The sequence below is a fragment of the Euleptes europaea genome, chromosome 5, assembly GCF_029931775.1.
Source record: "Euleptes europaea isolate rEulEur1 chromosome 5, rEulEur1.hap1, whole genome shotgun sequence".
Taxonomy (NCBI): domain Eukaryota; kingdom Metazoa; phylum Chordata; class Lepidosauria; order Squamata; family Sphaerodactylidae; genus Euleptes; species Euleptes europaea.
Genome location: NC_079316.1, coordinates 13,977,630 through 14,002,563, shown reverse-complemented (window position 1 = coordinate 14,002,563; position 24,934 = coordinate 13,977,630). Strand labels below are relative to the sequence as shown.

Genomic DNA, 24,934 nt, shown 5'->3' with positions numbered 1-24,934 from the left:
AACTCCTTTTTAACATCCCCCCCCCCCACAAACCCTCACAAGATTAACTACTGGGCATATGAAGACCACAATGGAAAGAAAGAAGAATGATTGTTTTACGTATGTAATGTTTTTACATGCTCCCCTGTTTCTCCAAGTAGTGAGAAGTTCTAGGGATAGTTCTGCCAGGGTTTGGTTCCCTTTAGATGAGAAGGTATTGGAGACTCATTTAATTTGCCGGTGTTGGACCTTGGTCAGAGATCGATGCAGCGGTGCCAAACTCATTTGTTACGAGGGCCGGATATGGCATAAATGTCACTTGGTTAGGCCGTGCCATGCCTCGCCAGCCCAGATCAGGATTGGGTGGGGGGCAGCTGCCTTGGCTGGCTCGTGGGCCGGATAAGAGCTTTCAAGGGGCCGGATCCGGCCCGTGGGCCTTATGTTTGACATCCCTGGATTAATGGTTTGCAGGCTGGGCTATTTTTCCTTTCCAAGGTGCTACCCTTCAATCTAGGGCATAGTTTTGTTTTTGTGGGGGCAGGTCCGGGATCAGGGCTGCCTAGAGACACTGGGACAACGCCCCCCGCAAAGATTCCCTCTGAGCCCCCCCTCAAACCAAAATCCAAACATCATAGCAAACTCACCTGGCACTGTAGGTCTCCAAACAGCTCAGACGTTGTCCCCTCCCCTCTCCAGCAATCCTACCTGTCATGTAGGGTTGCCAGGTCCCTCTTCGCCACCAGCAAGAGGTTTTTGAGGTGGAGCCTGAGGAGGGCGGGGTTTGGGGAGAGACTTCAGTGCCATAGAGTCCAATTGCCAAAGCGCACATTTTTCTCCAGGTGAAGTGATCTCTATCGGCTGGAGGTCAGTTGTAATAGCAGGAGATCTCCAGCTAGTACCTGGAGTTTGGCAACCCTACAGGGAGGCCATAGGCCCATATTCCCTTCACTCACTGTGGGCCTGCCCTTAGGAGAGGGTATGGGGGGAGCCTAGGGTCAGCCTGCCCTCAGACCATCGCTTATTTATCAGGGAGAACTGAGGAGGAATGGCTAGACTATGCATTTGTAGCCAAAGGATAGAGGCGAGGCTAGGGAAAGAGAAGGGTCAGGGTACAGCTGAGACCCCTCCTCTCCCTAAACTGAGGCACAAACTTAGGTTGCTGAAGAAATGGCTGTGAAGGGTGTGCCCGCTTTAGACTCTGACCCAAAGGAACTGGAGCCTGACAGAGGCACAGCAGTGGGGAAAATGTAGGTATTGGGAGTAAGAGTTGCCAGCCTCCAGGGGGCACATATATATAAAGAGAAATAAATACCACTATACACCTATATCTTGCCATTACAGGAAAATCTTGACCTCTCCGTTGAGTCTCTCTGATTCAAATCCTGTTCCCAAGCAGATTATTCTGTTTGAATTGGTAGACCAGGCTGTCTGGGCTTCGCCTCTCTTTTGCCTAGGTCGGCCAGAGAGCAACAGACTTCTGATGAAGCCCATATGCGAAACAAGGATACATCGCGAAACCTTGTATAGTTTGTTTTGGGTTAACAGAAGTGTTTTGGAAATTATAAATTGATAACTGATAGAGCCAGCGCGGTGTAATGGTTAAGAGCGGTGGTTTGGAGCAGTGGACTTCAATCTGGAGAACCGGGTTTGATTCCCCACTCCTCCACGTGAGCGGTGGAGGCTAATCTGGTGAACTGGGTTGGTTCCCCCACTCCTCCACATGAAGCCAGCTGGGTGGCCTTGGGCAAGTCACAGCTCTCTTAGAGCTCTCTCAGCCTCACCTAACAGGGTATTTGTTGGGGGGAAGGGAAGGCAAGGTGATTGTAAGCTGGTTTGATTCTCACTTAAGTGGTAGAGAAAGTCAGGATATAAAACTCAACTCTTCTTCTTCTTCTAAAATTATAGATCACTTTTTGGGGGGGGGAATTATATAATTCATTACATTCCAGTGTATAGTGGAATTTTTTCTCTTTGGGTAGCACTGCTGCATACCTATTATCTCCAGTATCAGAGGAGAATACCTATTCTATTCGGTGCTGTAAAACACAGGCAGGAGAATCCTACTGCAGTCATCTTCTTGTGGCTTCCTAGAGGCACCAGGTTGGCCACTGTGTGAACAGACTGCTGGACTTGATGGGCCTTGGTCTGATCCAGTAGGGCCTTTATGTTCTTATGATATTTTGCATTGAAACTCCAGGTGGTGGCTGGAGATCTCCTGGGATTAGAACTGATCTCCAGGCGACAGAGATCAATTCCACTGGACAAAAAGGCTGCTTTGGAATGTGGGGACTGTCACAGGTCGCCTCGCTCTCCCCGTACGTTTCTGCCCATTTTGCCAGTGTTTTTTGTGTTCTTGCATCTGGAAAACATGGGCAAAATGTGTGGAAACGCGCGGGGAGAGCGAGGTGACCCCTGATGGTCAGGAAAGGCATGCATAATGAAAACCAAGCAGTCAGCGGGGTGACTGCCCTGCATAAATAGACCTTTGAAAAGGTAGCTCAAGCCATGTTTCTTCCTTGAATCCATGCCTCAATTCAATAAGTTCAGAGGGGGCTGGTGCCCCGATTCTTGAAATAGCAGGCACATGATATGGAATAGACAATGACATCTGTATGTGGTGTGGTATGGTATATTTATTATATCATATATACTGTTTTGATTATTTACAAGCAGAGCACCTCATTCTGGGATATGCAGATCAAATTCTCAATAAGCGGGTCATTTGACAAAGTTGATGGAAACATACAGTACAGTAATAAAAGCCTTACTGTATTATATATCATGGTAAAAGGGAAACTTGCTTTAAAAAAAAAATGGCACAGTATGTGGCTATCTGCATGTCAGCTAGGCTGTCGACCCCAGATACAAACAAGATGGTTTCCCCCACAGACAAAATGGAGTTTTTTTTTGTGCACTCCGCTCCCCCCCCCCTTGTTTGCACCCGGTCTCCTGCCCGAGATCTGCAACTCTATGGAGACCCACCCGAGTAATCACTGATCTGATACCTGGTCCCGCAAAACAAAGCCAGGAGCTCGGGAAGGTCAGCCAGTTAATGCACGCGTTTATTTCCTGTATGCGTTGTCTTAAGTCTTTACCGGTAGTTAACTTCTGTATTGTTTGTTTCAAAAACCTAATCAACCCCATTGTATTTACCCTATATATGTACCGATATTTCCCCATGCCTGTATTCTAGCCTTAAGTTTCTATGACTTGCTGAACTCGCTGACTTTCTAAATAAAACTTTTAACTCGCTGCATCGTCTGGAGTAAAGTCCATTATACCAGGAACGCAACGTGTTGCAGAAGCCTGACACTGCATTTCGAAATTATTTTAGAGAAATGTCTTTGGACAAAGTTCTTAAAGCTAATCAAATTGTATTCTATATAGTATAATTTGTGGTGGAAATCTTACATTTTGATACTTTTTATTCCTTTTGACCTCCCCCCCTTTTCCCTCTTAATTCTATAAGAATTCTGATTTCCTTGACTAAAGTACTTTTTGCTTGTTAATAATAATACCATGTATATAAAGTGCCGTCAAGTCACAGCCGACTTATGTTGACCCCTTATGGGGATTTTCAAGGCAAGAGACTAACAGAGGTGGTTTGCCATCACTTGCCTCTTCATAGCTACCCTGGTGGTCTGCCGTCCAAATACTAAGCAGGGCTGACCCTGCTTAGCTTCCGAGATCTGATGAGATCGGGCTATACCATGCTGTCTTCCCTCCGATAATACCACACCTGGTATAATTATAACACTTATTCTGGTAATATTTCATACTGTCATGCTTGATCGTGTTACCTGGACCAACAATATTTTTGTTCTTTTCTGTGATGTTCAAGGTAAGCCAGCATGGTGTAGTGGTAAGCCAGCATGGTGTAGTGGTTAAGAGTGGTGGATTCTGATCTGGAGAACCGGGTTTGATTCCCCCACTCCTCCACATGAACAGCGGAGGCTAATCTGGTGAACTGGATTTGTTTCCCCACTACTACACTTGAAGCCAGCTGGGTGACCTTGGGCAAGTCACTCTCTCTCAGCCCCACCTACCTCACAGGGTGTCTGTTGTGGGGAGGGGGAGGGGAAGGTGACTGTAAGCCGGTTTGAGTCTCCCTTAAGTGGTAGAGAAAGTCGGCATATAAAAACCAACTTCTCCTCCTCTACAGCCTTGTTAATGAAAATCTGCAGAAATGGAAGTTCTAGTGCGTTTTTTCATAGATCGGGACCCTTTGGGGATCTGTGGAGACTGGCAGGGGTTACAGGACAGATGATTTGCATGCCACTGTACCTATGTAGATGCGTAGTCTTTTGGTATGAAAGAGCAACATGGTTGGGCGCACTGGTGTGACATGTGCACCGCCCCATAAGGAGAGTGGTGTTTGGTTGCCAGTGAGAAGAAGAAAACACTTTTGGTTCTCGTTCTCTAGTGTAGCTCATCTTTCCTTTGCACATATGATTCTGCCCCCTCCCCAGTACTGCAAGAGAAAACCGAAGCTTTGATGGAAAGCAAATGCACAGACACGGAGAGAACATTATAGGAAGCTTCAAAACAGTAAAGCAAGAATGACAGGATTTTCATAAAACTGAAAGATTATCATCATTACATTTCTAGCTCTCCCCATGAGCAGATTGTTGGGATGCATGTTCCGGCTTTTTCAAGAGGCACTGAAGACTTCAAATGCCACAACAAATTAATTTGCAAGATAGAGGCAATAATGGGGGATTCCATTTCAAGCCACTGGCACGAAACTTTTGGAGAGCTTTTAAAAAACAAAAATTGAAATGTGTGAACTGTCAGTAATGATTTATTTATAGGAGGGAGTCTACAGAAGAAGGAAAGATCAAGAGCAGCAGCAGGGAAAATTGCTTTTCATCTGTCGAGGAAACTTAACGGAGAGCGTGTGATTTTGTGCCACCCTCTTATGCAGCAGCAACTCAGAAGATGAAGAACTCAAATTAGATACAATTGCAACAAAATGGAGGTGTATATGTGCGGGTGGGGGGAGGCTAGAAGAGTTGGGTTTTATATGCCGACTTTCTCTACCACTTAAGGAAGAATCAAACTGGCTTACCCTTCCCTTCCCTACCCCACAACAGGCACCTTGTGAGGTAGGTGAGGCTGAGAGAGTTCGGAGAGAACTGTGACTAGCCCAAGGCCACCTAGCAGGCTTCATGTGTAGGACTGGGGAAACCAACCCGGTTCACCAGATTAACCTCCGCTGCTCATGTGGAGGAGGGGGGGAATCAGACCCAGTTCTCCAGATCACTGTCCACAGCTCCAAACCACCGCTCTTAACCACTACACCAGGCTGGCTCTAAGCAGGAAAAGTATACTACTCCCCTCTGTCACTCGCTTGTTTCAAAATTATAGCCTTCAAAGCCTGCTTTTCATCAATGGGAAAAAACCTCTTATGGGGCTTTGACATATGCATTTGTGTCTAAGGTGTGGTTTGTCCCCAAGTATTAAAGAAAACTTTTTAAAGGAGAGTTAAAGAAAAGCAGAGCCTTGCCCTGAGTCGGCAGATTCTTCAGCTCAGATTACAGGGAAGGAAAATCAGCGGTGAAAGTCGGCAAGACTTTATCCTAATTTTATCAGATTACTTACTCTGAAACTCTTCTTTTGAAGAGCTCTTCAACAGAAGAACAAATGACAAAGACTTCAATGCTTCATAAAGCTGAAAGCTTCTCCCCGGGGTAATTGAAATATTTCTTATCAAAGGAGTGATAGGATCAGGTTGCAGCCACAACAAAGAAGAAACGGATAAAGCCAAGTGGAAATTGGGAAGACAGCGTTGGTGGTACCGGCCCATTGAAGATGGCCGAGCTAATTAGAATCCATAACTCAGGACATTCCATTACATGCTGGGCAAATGACCCGACAAGTTTCAAGTCTATGTACTGCATTTAAAAAAAAAAAGTTCAGATGTAGAAAAAAAATAAAGTGATTGATGGGATTCTGTGTCCTTGAATGGGCATCACCAACCAGAGGTCTGGGTATCTGGCAAATTTCTTTTAAAAGAAGGTCCTTTGAGTTCGATTTTATGCATCTGTCTTCACAACTGAAAAGCCCGTCTTCTAAAAAAATTCACACTGGGCTTTCTGAGAAGCCGTGTTCAAAAGAATGGGGGGGGGGGAAGCAATCAAACATAGCAAAGTTTTATGTGTTTTTTTTTTTTTTTAAACCCTGCTCCTGGAGGAATATTCCTATTGAAGACATGAGGCGGTTTAAATTGGGGTTGCTTAACAGGCAAAAAAGCAAGTATTGATCTAATAAAAAAAATTCACTTTTTAAAAGTATATATGGTCTTAGAAAATGTTTAAATTACAGCAGGACGCGGCCCTTCCGGCACCTGTAATTCAGATTCTGACATGTGTGGAGATTTCCAAATTGCTTCTCAACAGGGATATTTGTAGGGTTCTGGAGGATTTTTGTTAAGCCCCAAATGTGTGAATAAAATATCATAATCTCACCTTGTTGGATAAGTCCTGTGTGTCTAGTATAAGACAGTGCAGTTCAAAGAACATATTCTTGGATATGGGCCTATGAGATTTAGGTACATATCTTATAATTGCCAAAGAAACCCAAGATGGCTTTAGACAAGAGCGATGTGAAGATCGAGTTAATTCATACCGTAGCATTCTCCATTACTGTGTATGGGTGCGAAAGTTGAACAATGAAGAAAGCTGAGAGGAAGAAAGTAGATTCCTTTGAAAAGTGGTGTTGGAGGAAAGTTTTACAGATACCATGGACCGCCAAAAAGCCAAACAAATGGATTCTAAATCAAATCAAGCCTGAATTCTCCCTATTGTACTTTGGTCACATTATGAGAAGAGTCACCAAAAAAGACAATAACGCTAGGAAAAGTGGAAGGCAGCAGGAAAAGAGGAAGGCCCAACATGACATGGATTGAGGAAGCCACGATCCTCAGTTTGCAAGTCCTGAACAAGGCTGTTAACGATAGGACACTTTGGAGGTCGTCAATTAATAGTCGCCATAAGTCGGAAGCGACTTGATGGCATTTCACACACACACACACACACACACACACACACACACGTCTGTGGGTTCTGCTGCTTTATTGATTGGCACGAGGCCTTCCCATACAGACAGTGACCCACCTCTCAATGTATGTCAGCCACAACTTTCACACAAGCTTTCTCAGTTGTGGGAAAGGGAGAGCCTTCATAGTCCTACACATGAAGACTGCTGGGTGACCTTGGGCTAATCACAGTTCGCTCTGAACTCTCTCAGCCCCACCTACCTATCACAAGGTGTCTGTTGTGGGGAGAGGAAGGGAAGGAGATTGTGGGGAGAGGAAGGGAAGGAGATTGTAAGCCGGTTTGATTCTCCTTAAAAGAAGGAGACAGAGAGCTGATAGGAAGAAGGTAGATTCCTTTGAAAGGTTGTGTTGGAGGAGAGTGTTACGGATACCGTGGACTGCCAAAAAAACAAAGCAGTGGGTTATAGATCAAATCACGCCTGAACTGACCCCAGAAGCTAAAATGACTAAACTGAGGATGTTGTACTTTGGTCACATTATGAGAAGACAAGAGTCACTGGAAAAGACAGTTGTGAGAGGAAAAGTTGAAGGCAGCAGGAAATGAGGAAGATTGACTCTATAAAGGAAGCCACGGCCCTCAGTTTGCAAGATCTGAGCAAGGCTGTTAAGGATAAGACATTTTGGAGGACATTGATTCATAGGGTCGCCATGATTAGAGAAGCGACTTGATGACACTTCACACACACACAGTCTTTTAGTTTAATCTACATCAGAAATTTGTGAGGATACAATGGAAGAGAAGAAAAGCTTGTCACCCTAAATTCCTTGAAATAAAAGTAGGAAATAGGGATGCCAGCCTCCAGGTGGGACCTGGGGATCCCTTGGAATTACAGTTCATCTCAAGAGATCAGTTCACTTGAAGAAAGTGGATGATATGGAGGGTGGACTCTATGGCATTGTACCCCACTGAGGTCCCTGTTCTCCTCAAGCTCCATCCTCAAATCTCCAGGAGTTTTCCAACCTGGATCTGGCAACCCTACCTCCCAATCCCTGGCAACCAGGGTTGCCAGGTCCCTCTTTGTTACCGGCGGGAGGTTTTTGGGACAGAGTCTGAGGAGGGTGGAGTTTGGGGAAGGGAGGGACTTCAATGACATAAAGTCCAATTGCCAAAGTGGCCATTTTCTCCAGGCAGGGTTGCCAACCTCCAGGTACTAGCTGGAGATCTCCTGCTAATACAACTGATCTCCAGCCGATAGAGATCAGTTCATCAGGAGAAGATGGCCACTTTGGCAGTTGGACTCTATGGTATTGAAGTCCCTCCCATCCCCAAACCCCGCCCTCCTGAGGCTCCACCCCAAAAACCTCCCACCAGTAGCAAAGAGGGACCTGGCAACCCTATCTCTAGGTGAACTGATTTATATCAGTTGGAGATCAGTTGTAAGAGCAGGAGATCTCCAGCTAGTACCTGGAGATTGTAATCAAAAAACGGCTTGCAAGTGCTTAGTCAGGAGTGTGGAATTCAAAATGTAGCACAAGGCAATTGTTTCTAAAATAAAGAAACCAAACAATAGCAACTCATGCTATTACAGATATATATTGGAAACATTCAATAAACACCATTCTGGAGCAAAGAAATGTATATCACAATTGGTCTAAGTAAGACCCCAACTCTTAGCATAAGGCTTTACAATACAAAATATAAGCCAAAATGCTCAGTCCTTATTCAGTCCGTATTAATAATTTCATAAAGTGTATCAGTAAACCACGGAAACAAGATGTAGAGCAATGGAGATCCGGTATAATTCCATTTTGTGTGGACTTTTTCAAGCCTTCAATCTTTCCGTGCACTGTTCTGCAAAAAAGTACATAGTTCTACAGTATGCCATTCATTATAAAATGCTCATAAATAGAATAAATAATTAATTAAAATATCATACCAATCAATGAAGGAGTGTACCTTTCCTATGTATCTGGACGGCAAAGTAGGACGTCTAATTCAGTAACAAAGTCATGTCATTAAAAAGGGTCTCAGAGCAAGCAAACTCATTACCGTATTGACTCTATGTAGCACCATGTCTTTTTTTTAAAGTGCCACGTGTATTTGTAGTAAAAACTTACAGATAACTGGAAAGGTCCATAAAAGTATTGAGGCCATTAGGGACTAGGGAATTAAACATAAATATAAAATGGGACTCCTGTTGAGACATAAGACGATCTACATCAGTAATCGAAAAAAACTTGCCCTTATATTGCCAAACAACAAAGAATTGCATTTCAGAATCTTGATGCTTCTTTTCTAGGTAATGGACGGTAAGTGGTGCTTCCAAATTTCGATTCCGTATGCAGGATCTATGCTCTTGTATTCTAATTTTAATGGCTCTTTTTGTTTTACCCACATAAAGGAGACCACATGGGCATCTAATAATATAAATAACATATTTACTATTGCAGTTGGTAAAATTTTTTAATGTAAATTTAAAGCCCGTTTTTTCATCCCAGAATTCCTTGACTTGCAGCGCCTGCGCACAAGCGCTGCAGTCACCGCACTTAAAATGGCCGGCAGTAAGGGCAGATGGCTGTATGATGGTGCAGTCAGATTTTGTTAGTTTATCTCTTACAGAGCCCGTTCTTCGTAACCCGAATTGAGGTGGTATAGAACACCCTGGGATGTCCTTTACTAAGTGCCAATGTTTAGTGATAATTTTTTGAATTTCTCTAGATTTGTCACTGTATTGAAGTGCTGTAGTGATACCTGTTCCTTTGTTTTTGTTTTTATCCGGAATGCGTGTAATTCTTTTCTGTCTGTATTTTCCGCCCGTGATTTACACTGCTGTAAAACTGGTTTTGGGAAGTCCCTCTGTAATAAAGTGCTGTTTAACAATTTAGCAGCCTCCTGATAGTCTTCATTATTTGTTGCATTACGTTTAAGACGTAAAAACTGTCCGTTTGGCAAATTTCTCTTGATATGGCCTGGATGAAATGACTTAAAGTGCAGAAGTGCTCCCCTGTCCGTCGGTTTTTTAAAAGGTTTAACTGCTAGAGTTGATTCCTGAGTAGTGAATACCGTAATGTCTAGGAAGTTGACTTGCTTAACAGCTGATGTGGCTGTGAATTTAATAGCTGGATTTCTGTCATTCAACCATATTAAAAATTCAGAAAAAGTGTTTGCAGGATGAAAAATAAGAAATATATCATCAATGAAACGTTTGAAAAATATAATATTGGAGAAAAAAGGATTGCTATTGTAAATGTGTGTATTTTCAAAATGCGACATGAAAATGTTGGCAATAGTGGGGGCACAGGCACAGCCCATAGCAACACCTCGTTGTTGGATGTATAATTGTTCTTGAAAACAGAAAATGTTGTTTTCTAGCACTAAATCTAACAAACTCAAAATAAAGTGTGTGGGGAGAGTGGTATTGTCCCTAAAATTTAAAACGTTTTCTATGATGTCTCTAACGTCATTTAGAGGTATACTCGTGTAGAGTGCTGTCACGTCAAGTGTTGCCAACAATGCATTTTCAGGGATAGTAATATTTTCAACAAGGTTTATAAAATGTTTAGTATCCAGGATGTAGGATTGAGTTTCTATACTATATTTATGAAGATGGTGTTCAAGAAACTTGGCTATGGGGTCCGTGATGGAATTAATGCCAACTATTATGGGTCGACCTGGTGGAGGAAAACCTTTATGGATTTTGGGTAGGGTGTAAAACACCGGTACCTTTGGGCATTTATTAATTAAAAAATCAGCTTCTTGTTTACTTATGTAATCCATAGCTAGACCTTCATGTATAGTGGTCCTTACACTGAGCATTATTCTATCAGAGGCATCACTTGTAAGTTTTTTTGTATGTGGTTGTGTCAGATAGTTGTCTTAAGTTTTCCTTTAAATAATCTTCCCTATTCATTAAAACAATGGCACTGCCCTTATCTGCCTCTTTGATAATTAAATTCTTATCATTAGCTAAATCATTAATGATTTTATTTTCAGCTGCAGTAAAATTATTCCAATATCTGTGTTTCTTCTGCTCAATTAGCTGGATATCCCTAAGGACTAAATGTTGAAAGGAATTGATCAAATGGCTGCATGTGGCTGGCAAAAATGTAGATCTAGGTCTGAAGGTGCTAGGAGGGGAGCTTGTGTTGCCAAAAAATTCTCTTAATTTTAGTTGTCTAGTGAGTTTGAATATATCTATGCAAGTTTGGAAAGCTGAGTACTTAGGGCGTGGCACAAAGCCTAGGCCAAAATTCAAAACTCTATTTTCCTCTGCCGTTAACACTCTGTTGGAGAGGTTGACAACTAGTTCTGTTTTCTGCGATTGCCCCTTTTGGGTAAAAAATCCCTATTCTCCTGTGTGGTGTTTCTGGACCTGAGGGAATAATCTCTAAAAGAGGAGTTACTGGAGAGACTAGATGATTCACTATCATTTTGAAATCTTCTGTTAGGTTTCCTTCCACCTCTAAAATTGTTGGTATTGCTACTATTAGCTGTGTCAATGTTGTTAAACCAGGGATAAACTGTATTTTTGGAATAGTCCGACATATCCCTCTCAAATTGCTTTTGCTTGTAAATTTTGATATTATCACTGAAAGTCTTCAGGTCAGATTCCAATTTCTTAATCAATTCAGTATATTGTACAGTATTAGTATCTTTCTCCAATTTAACTTTGCTTTTGTCAGTCTCTATTTTTAAATTAATGGTTTCTGAGTTTGCTTGCTCCACTATCAGTAGCATTAGATCAAAAGAACACTTATTTAAGATGGCTATTCACTTCTTTTTAAATACCTCATTTTCTTTAAACAAAGTGGGTGCCTTGTTCATCCTTAGGCCCCTAGGAATCATTTTATTTTTTAAATAATCTGCAATGGATGCCGAATGCATTTCACAACGAATGGCTTTTTTTGATACATTTAACAATTGCTCAAAGGTATCAGTTCTTAAGACAACATCATCTCTTAACGAAGGTAAGTTATTAAGTATCCTATTATGGTCCTCCGCTGTGTAAGCGAACGTTTCTGACCAATTAGCCATATGGGAGGCAGTAATCAAAAAAAAGGCTTGCAAGTGCTGCGGAAACCTATCTTTTGCATTACCAAATCTCATGAAACCATCAATCCTCCCCCACCCCAGATATGTGGCAAGATTTATCAGAGAGCGTTTTCCCTTTTCAGCCTGCCTCAAGAGCACCGTCACATTTATAGCAATAGCATCGATTTCCAGAGTGAATTGCACATGGAAACAGAAGGTTGCATGTTATCCTACAAGCGTCGTAAGGCTTAATGCATCAAAACAGATACCAAGCAGCAGTGGACACGCAGCACCGACACAGGAAGCAATGAAATTTAAACCTCAACTTGAAATTTAATCCTCAACTGAACATTAATTATTGCTGATTGGTGCATATGGGGGCGGGCGGATAGGATTGGCTTGGCTAAGATCTACCCCCTTGGCCTTTTGTCTTCCTCATCTCCTGAATATGTAGGTTAATTGATCTTGCTCTCCCCATATGTGAAGCTGCCTTATACTGAAGTAGACCATCGGTTCATAAAGGTCAGTAGGTCTACTCAGGCTCTCCATGATCTCAGACGGAGGTCTTTCATACCACCTATTTCCTGGTCCTTTTTTTAACTGGAGATGATGAGGATTGAACCTGGGACCTTCTGCATGCCAAGCAGAGGCTCTTCCACTGAGCCACACTGCTGCTAAAATTTCCAGGTCCCTGGCAGGAGGTTTTTGGGGCAGAGCCTGAGGAGGGCAGGGTTTGGGGAGGGACTTCAATGCCATAGAGTCCAATTGCCAAAGCGACCATTTTCTCCAGGTGAACTGATCTCTATCAGTTGGAGATCAGTTGTAATAGCAGGAGATCTCCAGCTAGTACCTGGAGGTTGGCAACTCTAACTGGTGCCTAGACCTTCTTGGGTGGCTTCAGACAAACCAACCACTCACAGGTTTAGCCCCCAGTTTACAAAATATGAAGCACAGGGACATCGTTCACATAGCCATTGTGGAGACAACCAGCCCACAGGTTGTAAAACGCTTTGTGCCTTAAAATGTATATTGTACATTATGATTAATGATTCCTTTCTTTGCTTTCCCATTTCCTGCTCTTTCAGAGTCCTCTTTGTCCTGCCTCTTCTCCATTGTCCATCTCATTCCCGCCTTTCTCCTGCTCTCATTAGCGTCCTACTAACCCAGCTTAACTGACGTTTTCACGTATTCAGTGTCTAATACTCGGCCATTTCTTCCCTACAGTCTTCTCTAACTTTTCCCATGCGGGAAAGACACTTACACAGCTGGAGAAAAAATTCCAGTGCTAGAGGCTGAAAACCCAGTAGGCACAGACAATTACGGAAGGTGGTACAAATTGCGGTGTACAGCACACATCAATTTTAGGGCTTGAAGGACAAGTCTTGCAGCAAAGGAATACCAGCAGGATCAGAGAACACCGTTTTTAACGTTGTTGGCGGGTGACCTGGAACATTTGACAGCAGCTGAACCCTGCTGGGTTTTAACTTTCCCTAGAAACCATGGCATTACCCCTGGGTGACCTGTTCCATAATTCTGAGTGTGTGGACACAGGGCTCTTGCAGTCCAGGGGTGAGGGAAATGCACTCTTCACATGTATTTGCCAGTGTTCAGGAGGGCATTTTTTTTTTAAAGGGATTAGAATAGTAATCGAATGGAACAACTCTGGAGGATGCTTCTATAAGCATGTATTGTATCTTTTTACTGCAACGCCCCCTACCTTTGTAACTCCCCTTCTTCATTATGGCGCATCACACCGTTGCATCGTTTTCTTAATTCTGCAATCCTGGGTGTGTGTTAAGTGCCGTCGCTTCTGACTCATGGCAACCCTATGAATCAACGTCCTCCAAAATGTCCTATCTTTGACAGCCTTGCTCAGATCTTGCAAATTGAGGGCTGTAGCTTCCTTTACTGAGTCAACCCATCTCTTGTTGGGTCTTCCTCTTTTCCTGCTGCCCTCAACTTTCCCTAGCGTGACTGTCTTTTCTAGTGACTCGTGTCTTCTCATAATGTGACCAAAATATGATAGCCTCAGTTTAGTCATTTTTTGTAATCCTAGTCCTACTGAATTGTTTATTGGAGGTCTTGGCTGTCTGATTGAATTGCTTGACATATTTTGTAATCCACCTTGAGCCTCAGTAAGAAAGGCAGGCTATAAATGAAGTTAATTAATAATAATAATGTTGATGATAGCAATATTAACAACAACAGTAATAATTGCACACTGTTTCCCTTATAGCTAGAGAAATGTAGTATGCCTTTACCGTTACTTCATATTACGGCTACTAATTAAGCGCAATAGAATGTAGAGATTAAAAATCAAGTAATATATGTGTGTGCTGTTTGGAATGATGTAAAGTGAGGCATGCAGGGGATGCCTCTGAAAATTATGTGGAAACTACAATTGGTTCGAATACAATTGCAAGCCTTTTAACAGGGGACCACTGAAAAGAAATATGGACCCAGTATTGTGCATGCTTCATCGGCTGCCGATTTATTTCTGAGCACCATTCAAAGTGCTTGCAATGCCCCTTAAAGCCCAAATAGGTTTAGGACCAAGGCACCTGAAGGACTCCTTCCTCCCATACATTCCTTAGATCTTCCACTGGGATGCTACTTAGAATGCCTTCACAAATGGAAGTATTGTGGGTTGTATGTGTGTTTGCCCTGTCAATGCTCCACTGTTTTTTTGTATGTTGACTTTGCTGCTTGCTGCTTGTAACTGCTAGCCATAGGAAGCAATCCAAGGTCTACTGTACTCATTCAATTGGGTTTGCTCCCAGGAAAATGTTATTAGGGCTGCAGCCATAATTATTTAACTTAAAAAAATTATTTATTGATGTCAAGGTTCTACAAAACAGGTCATTAGCTGGTTTTATGATTGTTGCTGGTGGATTATTTTGTAGAAGTGCTGGATTTTATAACCCGATTTTCTTTTAAGGAGACTCAACCCAGTTTACAATCACCTTCCCTTCCTCTTCCCACAATAGACACCTTGTGAAGTAGGTGGGGCTGAGAGAGTTCAGAGAGAACTGTGACTAGCCCAAGGTCACCCAGCAGCATTCATGTTTAGGAGTGGGGAAATCAACCCGGTTCACCAGATTAGAGTCTGCCACTCATGTGGAGGAGTGGGAATCAAACCCAGTTCTCCAGATTAGAGTCCACCGCTCTTAACCACACCATGCTTGCTCTTGACCACTAATTCACTTGATTAATTTGGGGTGAAAGGTAGGGTATAAGTCTCAGAAATAAGTAAATGTAAGAGCCAAAACACCATCTAGTAGCATCAAACGTGGCAGATGATCAAGGAAGAGAACAAAAATATACAATGGCTAACTTATTTTCAATTAGTCTCAAGATTTAAAAAAAGAATACCAACAAGATTTCCAGGGTATAAGCTTTTGAGAGTCAAAGCTCCCTTTGTCAGCCTATACCCTGGAAATCTGGTTGGTCTTTAATGTGCTACTGGACTCCAATCTTGCCTTTCTACTGCAGAGCAACGCAGCTGCCTACCTGGAACTGCCCCTTACTCTCAGTGGTGGACCTACATTTTTGGGACCCTGAAGCTTGAACTGTTATGGGGGCCCCTTCCCAACCAGCAACAAAAGGGAAACATCCAACAAGGTCCAAAGGGCCTCGCTGCCCTTGCAACGACCTCGAGGCCCAAATGGCGGAAAACAGGGTGGTGGGGTAGAGTCCTTGAAAATGGGCCATACAGTGAGCCCCTTTCCACCAGCAACGAGGTCTGGGTAACCGCTTCAGTGGGGCTGTTTCTATGGCAGATGTATTGGTCCATTCTCTAATAGAGAATGTTTATATAAAACATAATTGAATTATGACAATAAATTAACTAACTTTCCAAATGCCAAGTGTTAAAACCAGGATATCAACAGTTGCTGTAATGGCACGCTGCTGATCAATTGGTCGCTACATCCAAACATTAAAACAGTTTATGGCATTCCTACTAACTAAAAACAATCACACAAATCCACCTGGGAGGTCATCAGAGGGGGCCCGTTAGGATAAAGAGGTGAAAAACTGATTTTTGGTGTCAAAATGCACAAGCGAGACGAGTGCCGCCTGAATTGAGAACTCAGATGTCTTTGTATGGCTCCGATTGGCTCTAGCCTAAGGGCTAAGCTATAGACCCATGAAGCCGTGCACCAACGAAGGATTCGAGGATCCAGATGCCAAAATGTAGGCTATGAATCGATTCTGGCAAGCTCAGTGATCCCATACAGCTCAGGCGCTGCAAACCCCCGAGAAAATTTTGAAATTTTGACAAATTACAGGGACATTTTGAGGCCATATACTAAGGTCAATATTAAGTACTTCAACCCATTGGTTTATGATTCTGTCACTAAAATAGCCTTATTTTAATAACAAACTCCCATCGATTTTGTTGAAAAATTCACTCATTAAATAAAAAAGTTGCTTCAGGGCCCCTCTGGGATTAGGGGCCTTGAAGCTTAAACTGGAGAGCCAGCATGGTCTAGTGGTTAAGAGTGGTTTGGAGTGGTGGACTCTAATCTGGAGAATGGGTTTTGACTCCCCACTCTTCCACATGAGCGGCAGACTCTAACCTGGTGAAACGGGTTGGTTTCCCCACTCCTCCACACGAAGCCTGCTGGGTGACCTTGGGCTAGTCACAGCTCAGAGCTCTCTCAGCCCCACCTACCTCACAGTGTGTCTGTTGAGGGGAGGGGAAGGTGATTGTAAACCAGTTTGATTCTCTCTTAAGTGGTACAGAAAGTTGGCATATAAAAACCAACTCTTCTTCTTAGTAGATCCGCCACTATATACTGTTGTCCATTCTTGTTATGTTACCTTTGTAAAGTTTCCATCCTGATTAACCAGGTTTTTGGCTGCTAAACATACAATCCAGCCTCTACAGCTGAATTTAAGTAAGTTCCATTCCACTAAGATCAGTTTGATGGCTAGGTTCCAAGTTGGTGGCTTTGTGTGAAAGAGTGGGGAAGCCAACCTGCTTCACCAGATTAGAGTCTGCTGCTCATGTGGAGGAGTGGGGAATCAAACCCGGTTATAGAAGGCCTTTTTGAGTTTCTCATTGGTTCTTAGGCCAGCCTTGTTCCCTCCAGCAGAATTATAGAGAATGCCGTACAAACCCTGGGAAACAGTCTGCCTGTTGGCTTAAATCCTAATGCTTCAGCTGAACTGGGCTCTGCGTCAGGCTATTATGAGTTGCATTTGATGTACATTAATGTAAATGCAAATGGGATTTGGTATAATCAATATTCCCAGGTTGATTGCTTCTGTGTTGCTACTTCCTTAGTCCAACCCCCTTAAAAAACATTATAATTTTTTTTGCCAGCTGCAGCAACTGGCCCTAATATTAGCCTGTAAAATACACTTTGCCTTTTAAGCACCACTGAGTGTATATTTCCAGCACAAACAATTTTAATCAGGCAAATTCACATGCAGATTACAGCAGCCCAAGCCAAGGCTTGTTATCATTATTGATCAGAACTATGAATAATATTCCAAATATAGCCAGCGTGCTTCTTGGGGCTCTACATTAACTTAAAAAAAATTAACAGACTCTTGATTTGAATAACTGTGGGTTTTTATGCTTTCAGTATAAAGTGGCCATTGCTTCTTTCTCCCAGTATGACTTGGAGCAACCCATCATCTTTCGCAGCGGGCACTACCTAATCTAACTAGTTTACTTCCCAAAACACCATTTGAAGACCGTATTCCTGATGGGGCTTCCACTATACTCACAATCAGCAACATCTTTTCTTCTCCCTAACCTCAATCTTCTTTCTCTTTTTGGTAATTTAACAGGGAACCTTCAGAAACGTTCCGGGATATACTTAACTTAGCTCATTAGTTTGGGATTTTTTTGGTTGGTCCCAATAAAGGCACTTTATTGCCATTTGGATTATTTATTTAGAGAGCCTTGGAGGTGGCTTGCAATTTTTTTTAAAAGGGTTGGTTCCACAGTATTGTGTGTAGAATGGTATTTTCCTTCCTCTCTCCTGCTGTTGGAGCCCCTGGAATTTCTACTCCTGAGAACTGGGGTGCCCTCTTACATTGCAGGGGCAAAGTGGGCAGGGGGGGGGACTGGCAAAAATCACACACTCCCTCCACCAATGGAAATGCTGTTCCTCAAGCACAAAGTATTGTTCTGCTGGCAGAACAGCACCTTTGGATCCAACCCAATGAAACATAACAACAAACAAACAAAATAAAGCAATATAAAACAGAAATAAAACAGCAGAAGCACTAACAGCACTAAAAAAGAAACCGGAATCACTGAAAAGAGATCAAATGCATGGGAATTTTTTTTAAAAGGTCATAATCAAACAAAAATAAAGTTGTTGCCAGGCAAGTGTTGGGGGGGTGTATTCTACAACTAGGGTGCCACTACAGAGAAGACCCCTTTCCCAGTCACACTCAACTAACCTCAGAAAATGGGGGGGGGGGTACCCAGAAGAGGTCCTCAGCAGATGACCTCTAGAAATAGGCCAGTCCTAATAATGGTGCTTGCACAGGGGACCTTTACCTTTAATAATTAAGCATGTTTTAAGTCTTCCTTACATTTGCAATTACACACAGTTTGATAGAAGAGTAACAAAAAAAGATCATAATGAGCAGAAGCACCGAATGCTCAAAAGGTGAGGCTTGTTAGAAAAACGAGAGCCAACCATACTATTAGGCAGGGTAGGCTGTCCTACTTTAGGTGGCAGGTTTGGGGGCACAACTGATTAAAGGCAAAACTTGTAAATTCTTTAGTCTATCATTAAACTTTTAGCACTACGGTAAGAAAGTGCCACTTTGATTTTCTGTCTAGGGCACACGCACGCAAAAACAAACACCTGGACAATTTTTAATAGTTCTTGACCAAGAAGTAGGTTCTTTTAGGCTGTTTGATGGATAGGCGGTAGGGAATACAAAGCATAGAGAATGGCATGGCGAAAGGCATTCAGAAAGGCACAGGAGAAGACAAGAAGTGCAAACACCTCTGAAAGCAAAAGCAGAAATAAAAGCAGATTAACAAAAAGGTACAGCGTCTGGGTTTCTAGGTTGCATCGGATCCTAAAAATTCTGTTTGGTCTTTTTAGTAGGTATAAGTGGCAGCCTGACAGCCCCTTGGAGCTTTTCTACAAGGGGAGAGAAGAAAAGGAGGGGCCAACTACGTCTCTACAAAGAATACCTACGGGGAGATTGGGTTGTCAACTCTGGCGTGTGAAATTCCTGAAGATTTGGGGGTGTTGCTTAAGGAGGGCAGATGGAGTTTTGGGGGGGGGGAGCTCAGTGTGACTGTGATGCTATACAGTCCATCCTTCCAAGCTGCCATTTCCTTCAGAGGAACTGATCTCTGTGGTCTGGATGGGGGTCGTTCTGGGAGAACACCAGGCTCTACCTGGAGTCTGGCACCCGCTGAGAGAAGCAGTCCCCACACACCAAACTGTAACTTGCACCTGGAGGCAGGGCAAGCACCTAAGATGTCTGGAGCTCGATATATCTAGCCAAGCATCCTGTTTAATGTAAAAAGGTAAAGGTCCCCTGTGCAAGCACCAGGTCATTCCTGACCCATGGGGTCACATCCCGATGTTTCCAAGGCCGACTTTGTTTGCAGGGTGGTTTGCCAGTGCCTTCCCCAGTCATCTTCCCTTTACCCCCAGCAAGCTGGGTACTCATTTCACCAACCTCGGAAGGATGGAAGGCTAAGTCAACCTTGAGCCGGCTACCTGAAACCAACTTCCGTCGGGATTGAACTCAGGTCGTGTGCAGAGCTTGGACTGCAGTACTGCAGCTTACCACTCTGCGCCAAGGGGCTCCTCCTGTTTAACGTACCAGCTAATAAATAGGGCTCATAGGCTAAGCCCTCTCCATGATGCGGTCTCATTGGGTATTCAGAGTTCAACTGCCTACAAATTTATTTGTTATTTATTCAAACCCGGTTAACTCAGGAATTGTTGGATACTCTAACCTAGGGGTGTTGATTTCAATTATGAAGGCCAGATATATTAATGTCACTTGGTTGGGCCGGGCCTCGCTAGCCCAGATTGAGAGCGGGGTTTTTTTTTTGGCTGCCTCAGCTGGCTCGCGGGCTGTGTAAGAGCTCTCAAGGGGCTGAATCCGGCCCATGAGCCCTATTTTTGACACCCCTGCTCTAACTACTACACCACACCAGCCTTTGATCGCTATGGCTAGTAGCTATTGATAGATCTCTTTCTCCATGAGTCCACCCTTTTAAAAACCACCTATGCTGATGGCCTTGGCTATGTCCACAATTACTCCACTATTAAGTGTAATTAAACACACCTGCCAAACAGTGGACTACTTTGTGCGTTTGATGAAGAGCATCCTGACTAGCCAATTTATTATGCTGGAATAAAGTCTTTAACATGCCACTGGCTTCCATTTTTATTGCCTTGAGTGAAGGAATTCCTTTGTGGCCATTTATGCATGGGAGTTTTACTTGAGGTTCGTTGCTCGCTGGACCCACACTTTCCTGCTGGGCATCTATGCACCGCCCCTTTAAACGCTCCTTTGTAATTTGCTTACTTCACAGTGCTTACTGTGAGAGAAAATCCCCCCCCCAACCCAATTGCCACATAAAAAAGCATTTTAAGAACAAAAAACGGAGCAATCTGAAAGGGGGGGGGGTAGAAATCCAGTCCTGTTTTAAAAAGCCTCTCTTCCGCTCAGAAAGAGTTCCCAGGAAGCATTTGAATCCCCACCTCTTTACACACTGCTTTGTGATTGGATGTGAGAACCCCACCTTCCCTAGCACTTACCACCCTCTGCTTAGAGGCATTCTTCCATCTAGAGCTCAGCACCTCTGAGAACATGCCAAGTTCCCATGCCTGACAATCCCCTTTTCTTTACAAACAGGGCACTTTATTTGGCATAACTGGACTCTAGGAAAGGGGGCACCGTCATTAGCGCAAATTGACGCACAACAGCCACCAAAGTGAAGCAGGTTTGCAATAGGCATGCATGAATTGAATTATTGAAGCAGGCAGCCGTTTCTTCCTCTGCGGGGGCCTATTTCAGCCACGGATCCCGCCACTTCACGGTCAGTAACCACTGCAGCCAACCGGTTCACACCAACCATGTGTGTAGAAGCATAACTGGCTAACTTTGCAGGAGGCAAGAATACAAAAATTGCACCCCCATACTTCCATAGTCGTTATTTTGGTAGAAAGGTAAATACAAAGATAACAAGAGTATCAACATGTTTATTTTAGATCACGATGGGTAGCTATATTAGTCTGCAGTAGAAAAGAGCAAGAGTCCAATAGAGCCTTAAAGTGAGCTTTGACTAGGGGTTGCCAGGTCCCTCTTCACCACAGGTTTTTGGGGCGGAGCCTCAGGAGGGCGGGGTTTGGGGAGGGAAGGGACTTTAATGCCACAGAGTCCAAAGGGGCCATTTTCTCCAGGTGAACCGATCTCTATCGGCTGGAGATCAGCTGTAGTAGTGGAAGATCTCCAGCTATTACCTGAAGGTTGGAAACCCTGGCTGTGACTCATACCCTACCAGAAATTTTGTTACATCTTTAAGGTGCTACTGGACCCTTGCTCTTTGCAGCGCATATTTTAGCTATACTTATCCTGCGCCCCAGGCAGAGCCCCAAGCAAATGCCTCCCTTGCCCTTTTTTACAGCTCTACATGCCTGCAGAAGCCAACAGCCATTCTTCACACACCCCTTCCCCTGCGGTTTTGCAAAAAACGAGTTTTAAAAAAGCAACCCCCCCCCCAGAGAAGCTGTTGGGGAAATGAAGGAATCCCCCCTTCCTGCCTCCCGCCTAGATCCCCCCCCCATGAATCTGTGGGGCAACAGCAGTAACGTATGTATGCGTCCACGCCATTCCTCACACACCCTTCCCCCCCCTACGATTTTGCAAAAATCGAGTTTTACAAAAAGCAAAAGCCCACAGAAACCGGCACCCCCCCTTTTGCATCCCGCCTTGGGTGCCCCTCCCCCCATGAATCTGCGTGGCAACAGAAGGAATGTATACACGCGTGCACAGTAGGGTTGCCAACCTCCAGGTACTAGCTGGAGATCTGCTATTACAACTGATCTCCAGGTGACAGAGATCAGTTCCCCCCGGAGAAAATGGCCCCTTGGGGCATTGGACTCTATGGCACTGAAGTCCCTCCCCAAACCCCTCCCCAAAAACCTCCCATAGCGCACAGCAAGGCAGCGACCCCCTCCCGACACGCCATTCCTCGCACCCCCTTCCCCCTGCGGTAAAATCACAACCCCCACAGAAACCGACGTCTCCCTCTTTCTGCATCCCGTCTGGGTGCTCCCGCCCCCCATGAATCTGTGGGGCAACAGCAGTAACGTATGCAAGCGTGCACAAGCAAGGGAGCGACCCCCTTCATTCCCCACACCCCCCTTCCCTCCTACGGTTTTGCAAAAAAAACGAGTTTTAAAAAAAACCAACCCCCCACAGAAACCGCCATCCCCCCCTTTCTGCACCCCGTTTGGGTGCCCCCTATGAATCTGTGGGGCAACAAGCAAGGGAGCGACCCCCTTCCGCAGAAGCCGACCCGCCATCCCCCCCCCACGGTTTTGCAAAAGCCGAGTTCAAAAAGCAAAGCAGAGCCCCACAGAAACCGACACCCCCCCCCAACGAATCTGTGGGGCGGCAGCAGTAACGCACGCGCGCGCCCACAGCGACAGAGCGACCCCCCCCTTCCGACGCGGGCGCGCGCGCGGAAGCCGACCCGCCATTCCTCGCGCGCCCCTCCCCCCCCTCTCGCAAAAGCCGAGTTCTTTAAAAAAAAAATCACCCCACAGAAACCGTTGGGGAAATAAAGGAATTCCCCCCCCCACACACACCCTTTCTGCCTCCAGTCTGGGCGCACCCCCCCCCCATGAATCTGTGGGGCAACAGAACCAACGGCTCCCCAAGGGGGGGACGGCGGCCTGCCACGCCCGTGAGGCGACAGGCGACCCCGGGGGCGGGGCGGGGGGCAAACTGAGGCGCCGCCAGCCGCCCTCAAGGCGCGCGGAGGGGAAAGGCCGCGTGACGGGCCGGATCCCTCCGCCTCGCCGGCGGAGGAGGCCGAGGGCGGCGCCTCACCCCCTCCGCCCCGCCTTCCGTCGTCCCCCTCCGCCCCAGCCTGAGGAGGAGGAGGAGGGGGGGAAAGCCTCGAGGGCAACCCCCGACTCCCCCCCCACCGCCCTCTTTCCTCCTCCCCCTTTTTTCTTCTTCTCCCTCCTCCCAGGTGGGGGGGGGGCGGGAGTTTCTAGAAGCCCGTCCCGGCGTCCTTTGCGGCCCCAACATGGAGGAGCTGACGGTGGAAGTGCGCGGCTCTAACGGAGCCTTCTACAAGGTGGGAGCCGCCGCCGCCGCCCCCCCCCCCGTCCAGCACCTGGGGGGGGGGGAAAGGGAGGGTCGCTCGGTCGGCGGGGAGGCGGTCGGCGTCGAGGGTTGGGGCTGGCCCTCGTGAAAAGGCAGCTGTGGTGGTGGGGGGAGGCCTCTTGGGCAGGCCAAGTAGGGAAGGTGGAGCGGGTTGAAGGTGGGTGGGTGGTTTGCTTGGGGGTCGCAGGTAAGGTGCTGGTGTGTGTGTGTGTGTGGGGGGGGTCTGTGTTGGAAGGAGGGGCTCTCCAAACCCGTTATCTCCCCACGGTGCAAGTGGTGTTCAATGGGGTAAGACCTTTTGCCCTCTCCTGAAAAGAAATTGTAGTTCGATGAAGTGAGGGGTTTCCCTTCTCCCCAGGGAAAATGGTGGGGCTGGGAGGTCTGGGGATGCCCTTGAAACCATTTTTTTTTGGGGGGGGGGGAACACTTCAGGGATATGGGTTTTCCCCCCCTCCTCTTAAAAAAAAGAAACTTTTGACCTGATAACCTTGAGCTACTGGGTAAGTATTCCTTGTTGGTAGTGTGGGGTGTGTGTGCTAATTTTAAAGTTTTAGTGCGGGGAGGGGTTTTACAATAGGGGCGGGGTCGGAAAGGCATGTGGGTTTGAGTAACTCATGGGATCGGGAGGGAGGGAATTCCCATTGCTTTTACTCATGACACCTTTTCTAACTCTTTACTAATGCTCGATTCAGGCTTCTGAAACATGGAGTTGTATTTCTGACAGTGCAGACCCATGGTGGTGGGTATGGAGAAGATTTTTATAAAATGTGGCTTGAAATAAGCAAATGTGCCTTATCTGTGGAGTTGTTGTTTTTTTTGGTCGCCAAAAGGTAAAATGTACAGCTTCCTTATAGAATTAGAAACGTGTGGTGGCTTTAACGCTTGTAAGGACGTGGAGTTTATTTATGTCACCAGAAAGCTTCCTTCACTGCCACCCTCCCTGGAATGCCAGGATGTTACAGGATCAATACAGGATACTCTCAGCTGTTGCCTGTCAGTCTCTCTCCCTAAGCCAAGCCTTGGATGCTTGAGAATCCTAGACCTTTTTATGGTGTGAGGCCTCTGTATTCCTTTACAGGAGCACTGATAGCAACCAGCATTGTGAATGCTAGTTTTCTCATGCCTCTCTGTAGGTTAATTATGTATATATGTTATAAATGTATGGTAGTATTGTTCCTGTCAAAGTACTGTTCATATTTTGGGGTCGATGTAGTGTATGGTGTATTTTGCTTAGTATTGTGGGAACTTTCTATAAATGTGGTTGGCATTTAAAGGATTGCTACTAGGTAACATTCCAAGCAACCATCTTGTAAACCATATTTATTATTTTGATAATAACAGCACTCCTGCATTTGTAACAGCACTCCTGCATTTGACTTATTTTTGACCTTGAACCCCATATTGAAGCCATACTTTGGTTTTGTACCTAATGGAATACTTGATATGACGTAACATATTTTAAAAATGCTAATGATCGGGAAGAAACCCCCTTCACCAGCAGAAGGTTGTGAGATGTAATTTGATGACAAGTCTATTAGTTCAAAAAGTTGCAGCATTCAGATTTAATTCCATAGTGTTAA

General features: G+C 44.9%; 1 protein-coding gene across 2 annotated transcripts in view; it reads left to right on the top strand.

The window, feature by feature from the left end:
- The first annotated feature begins 23,228 nt into the window (after window positions 1–23,228).
- Window positions 23,229–24,934, top strand: part of FXR1 (FMR1 autosomal homolog 1) — a 75,269-nt gene continuing 73,563 nt past the window's right edge. For both annotated transcript variants that reach the window (XM_056849384.1, XM_056849383.1), the window contains exon 1: window positions 23,229–23,325. In XM_056849384.1, coding sequence (XP_056705362.1) covers window positions 23,275–23,325 — 51 coding nt within the window. In that variant the 5' untranslated portion in view covers window positions 23,229–23,274. The remainder of the gene's footprint in view (window positions 23,326–24,934) is intronic.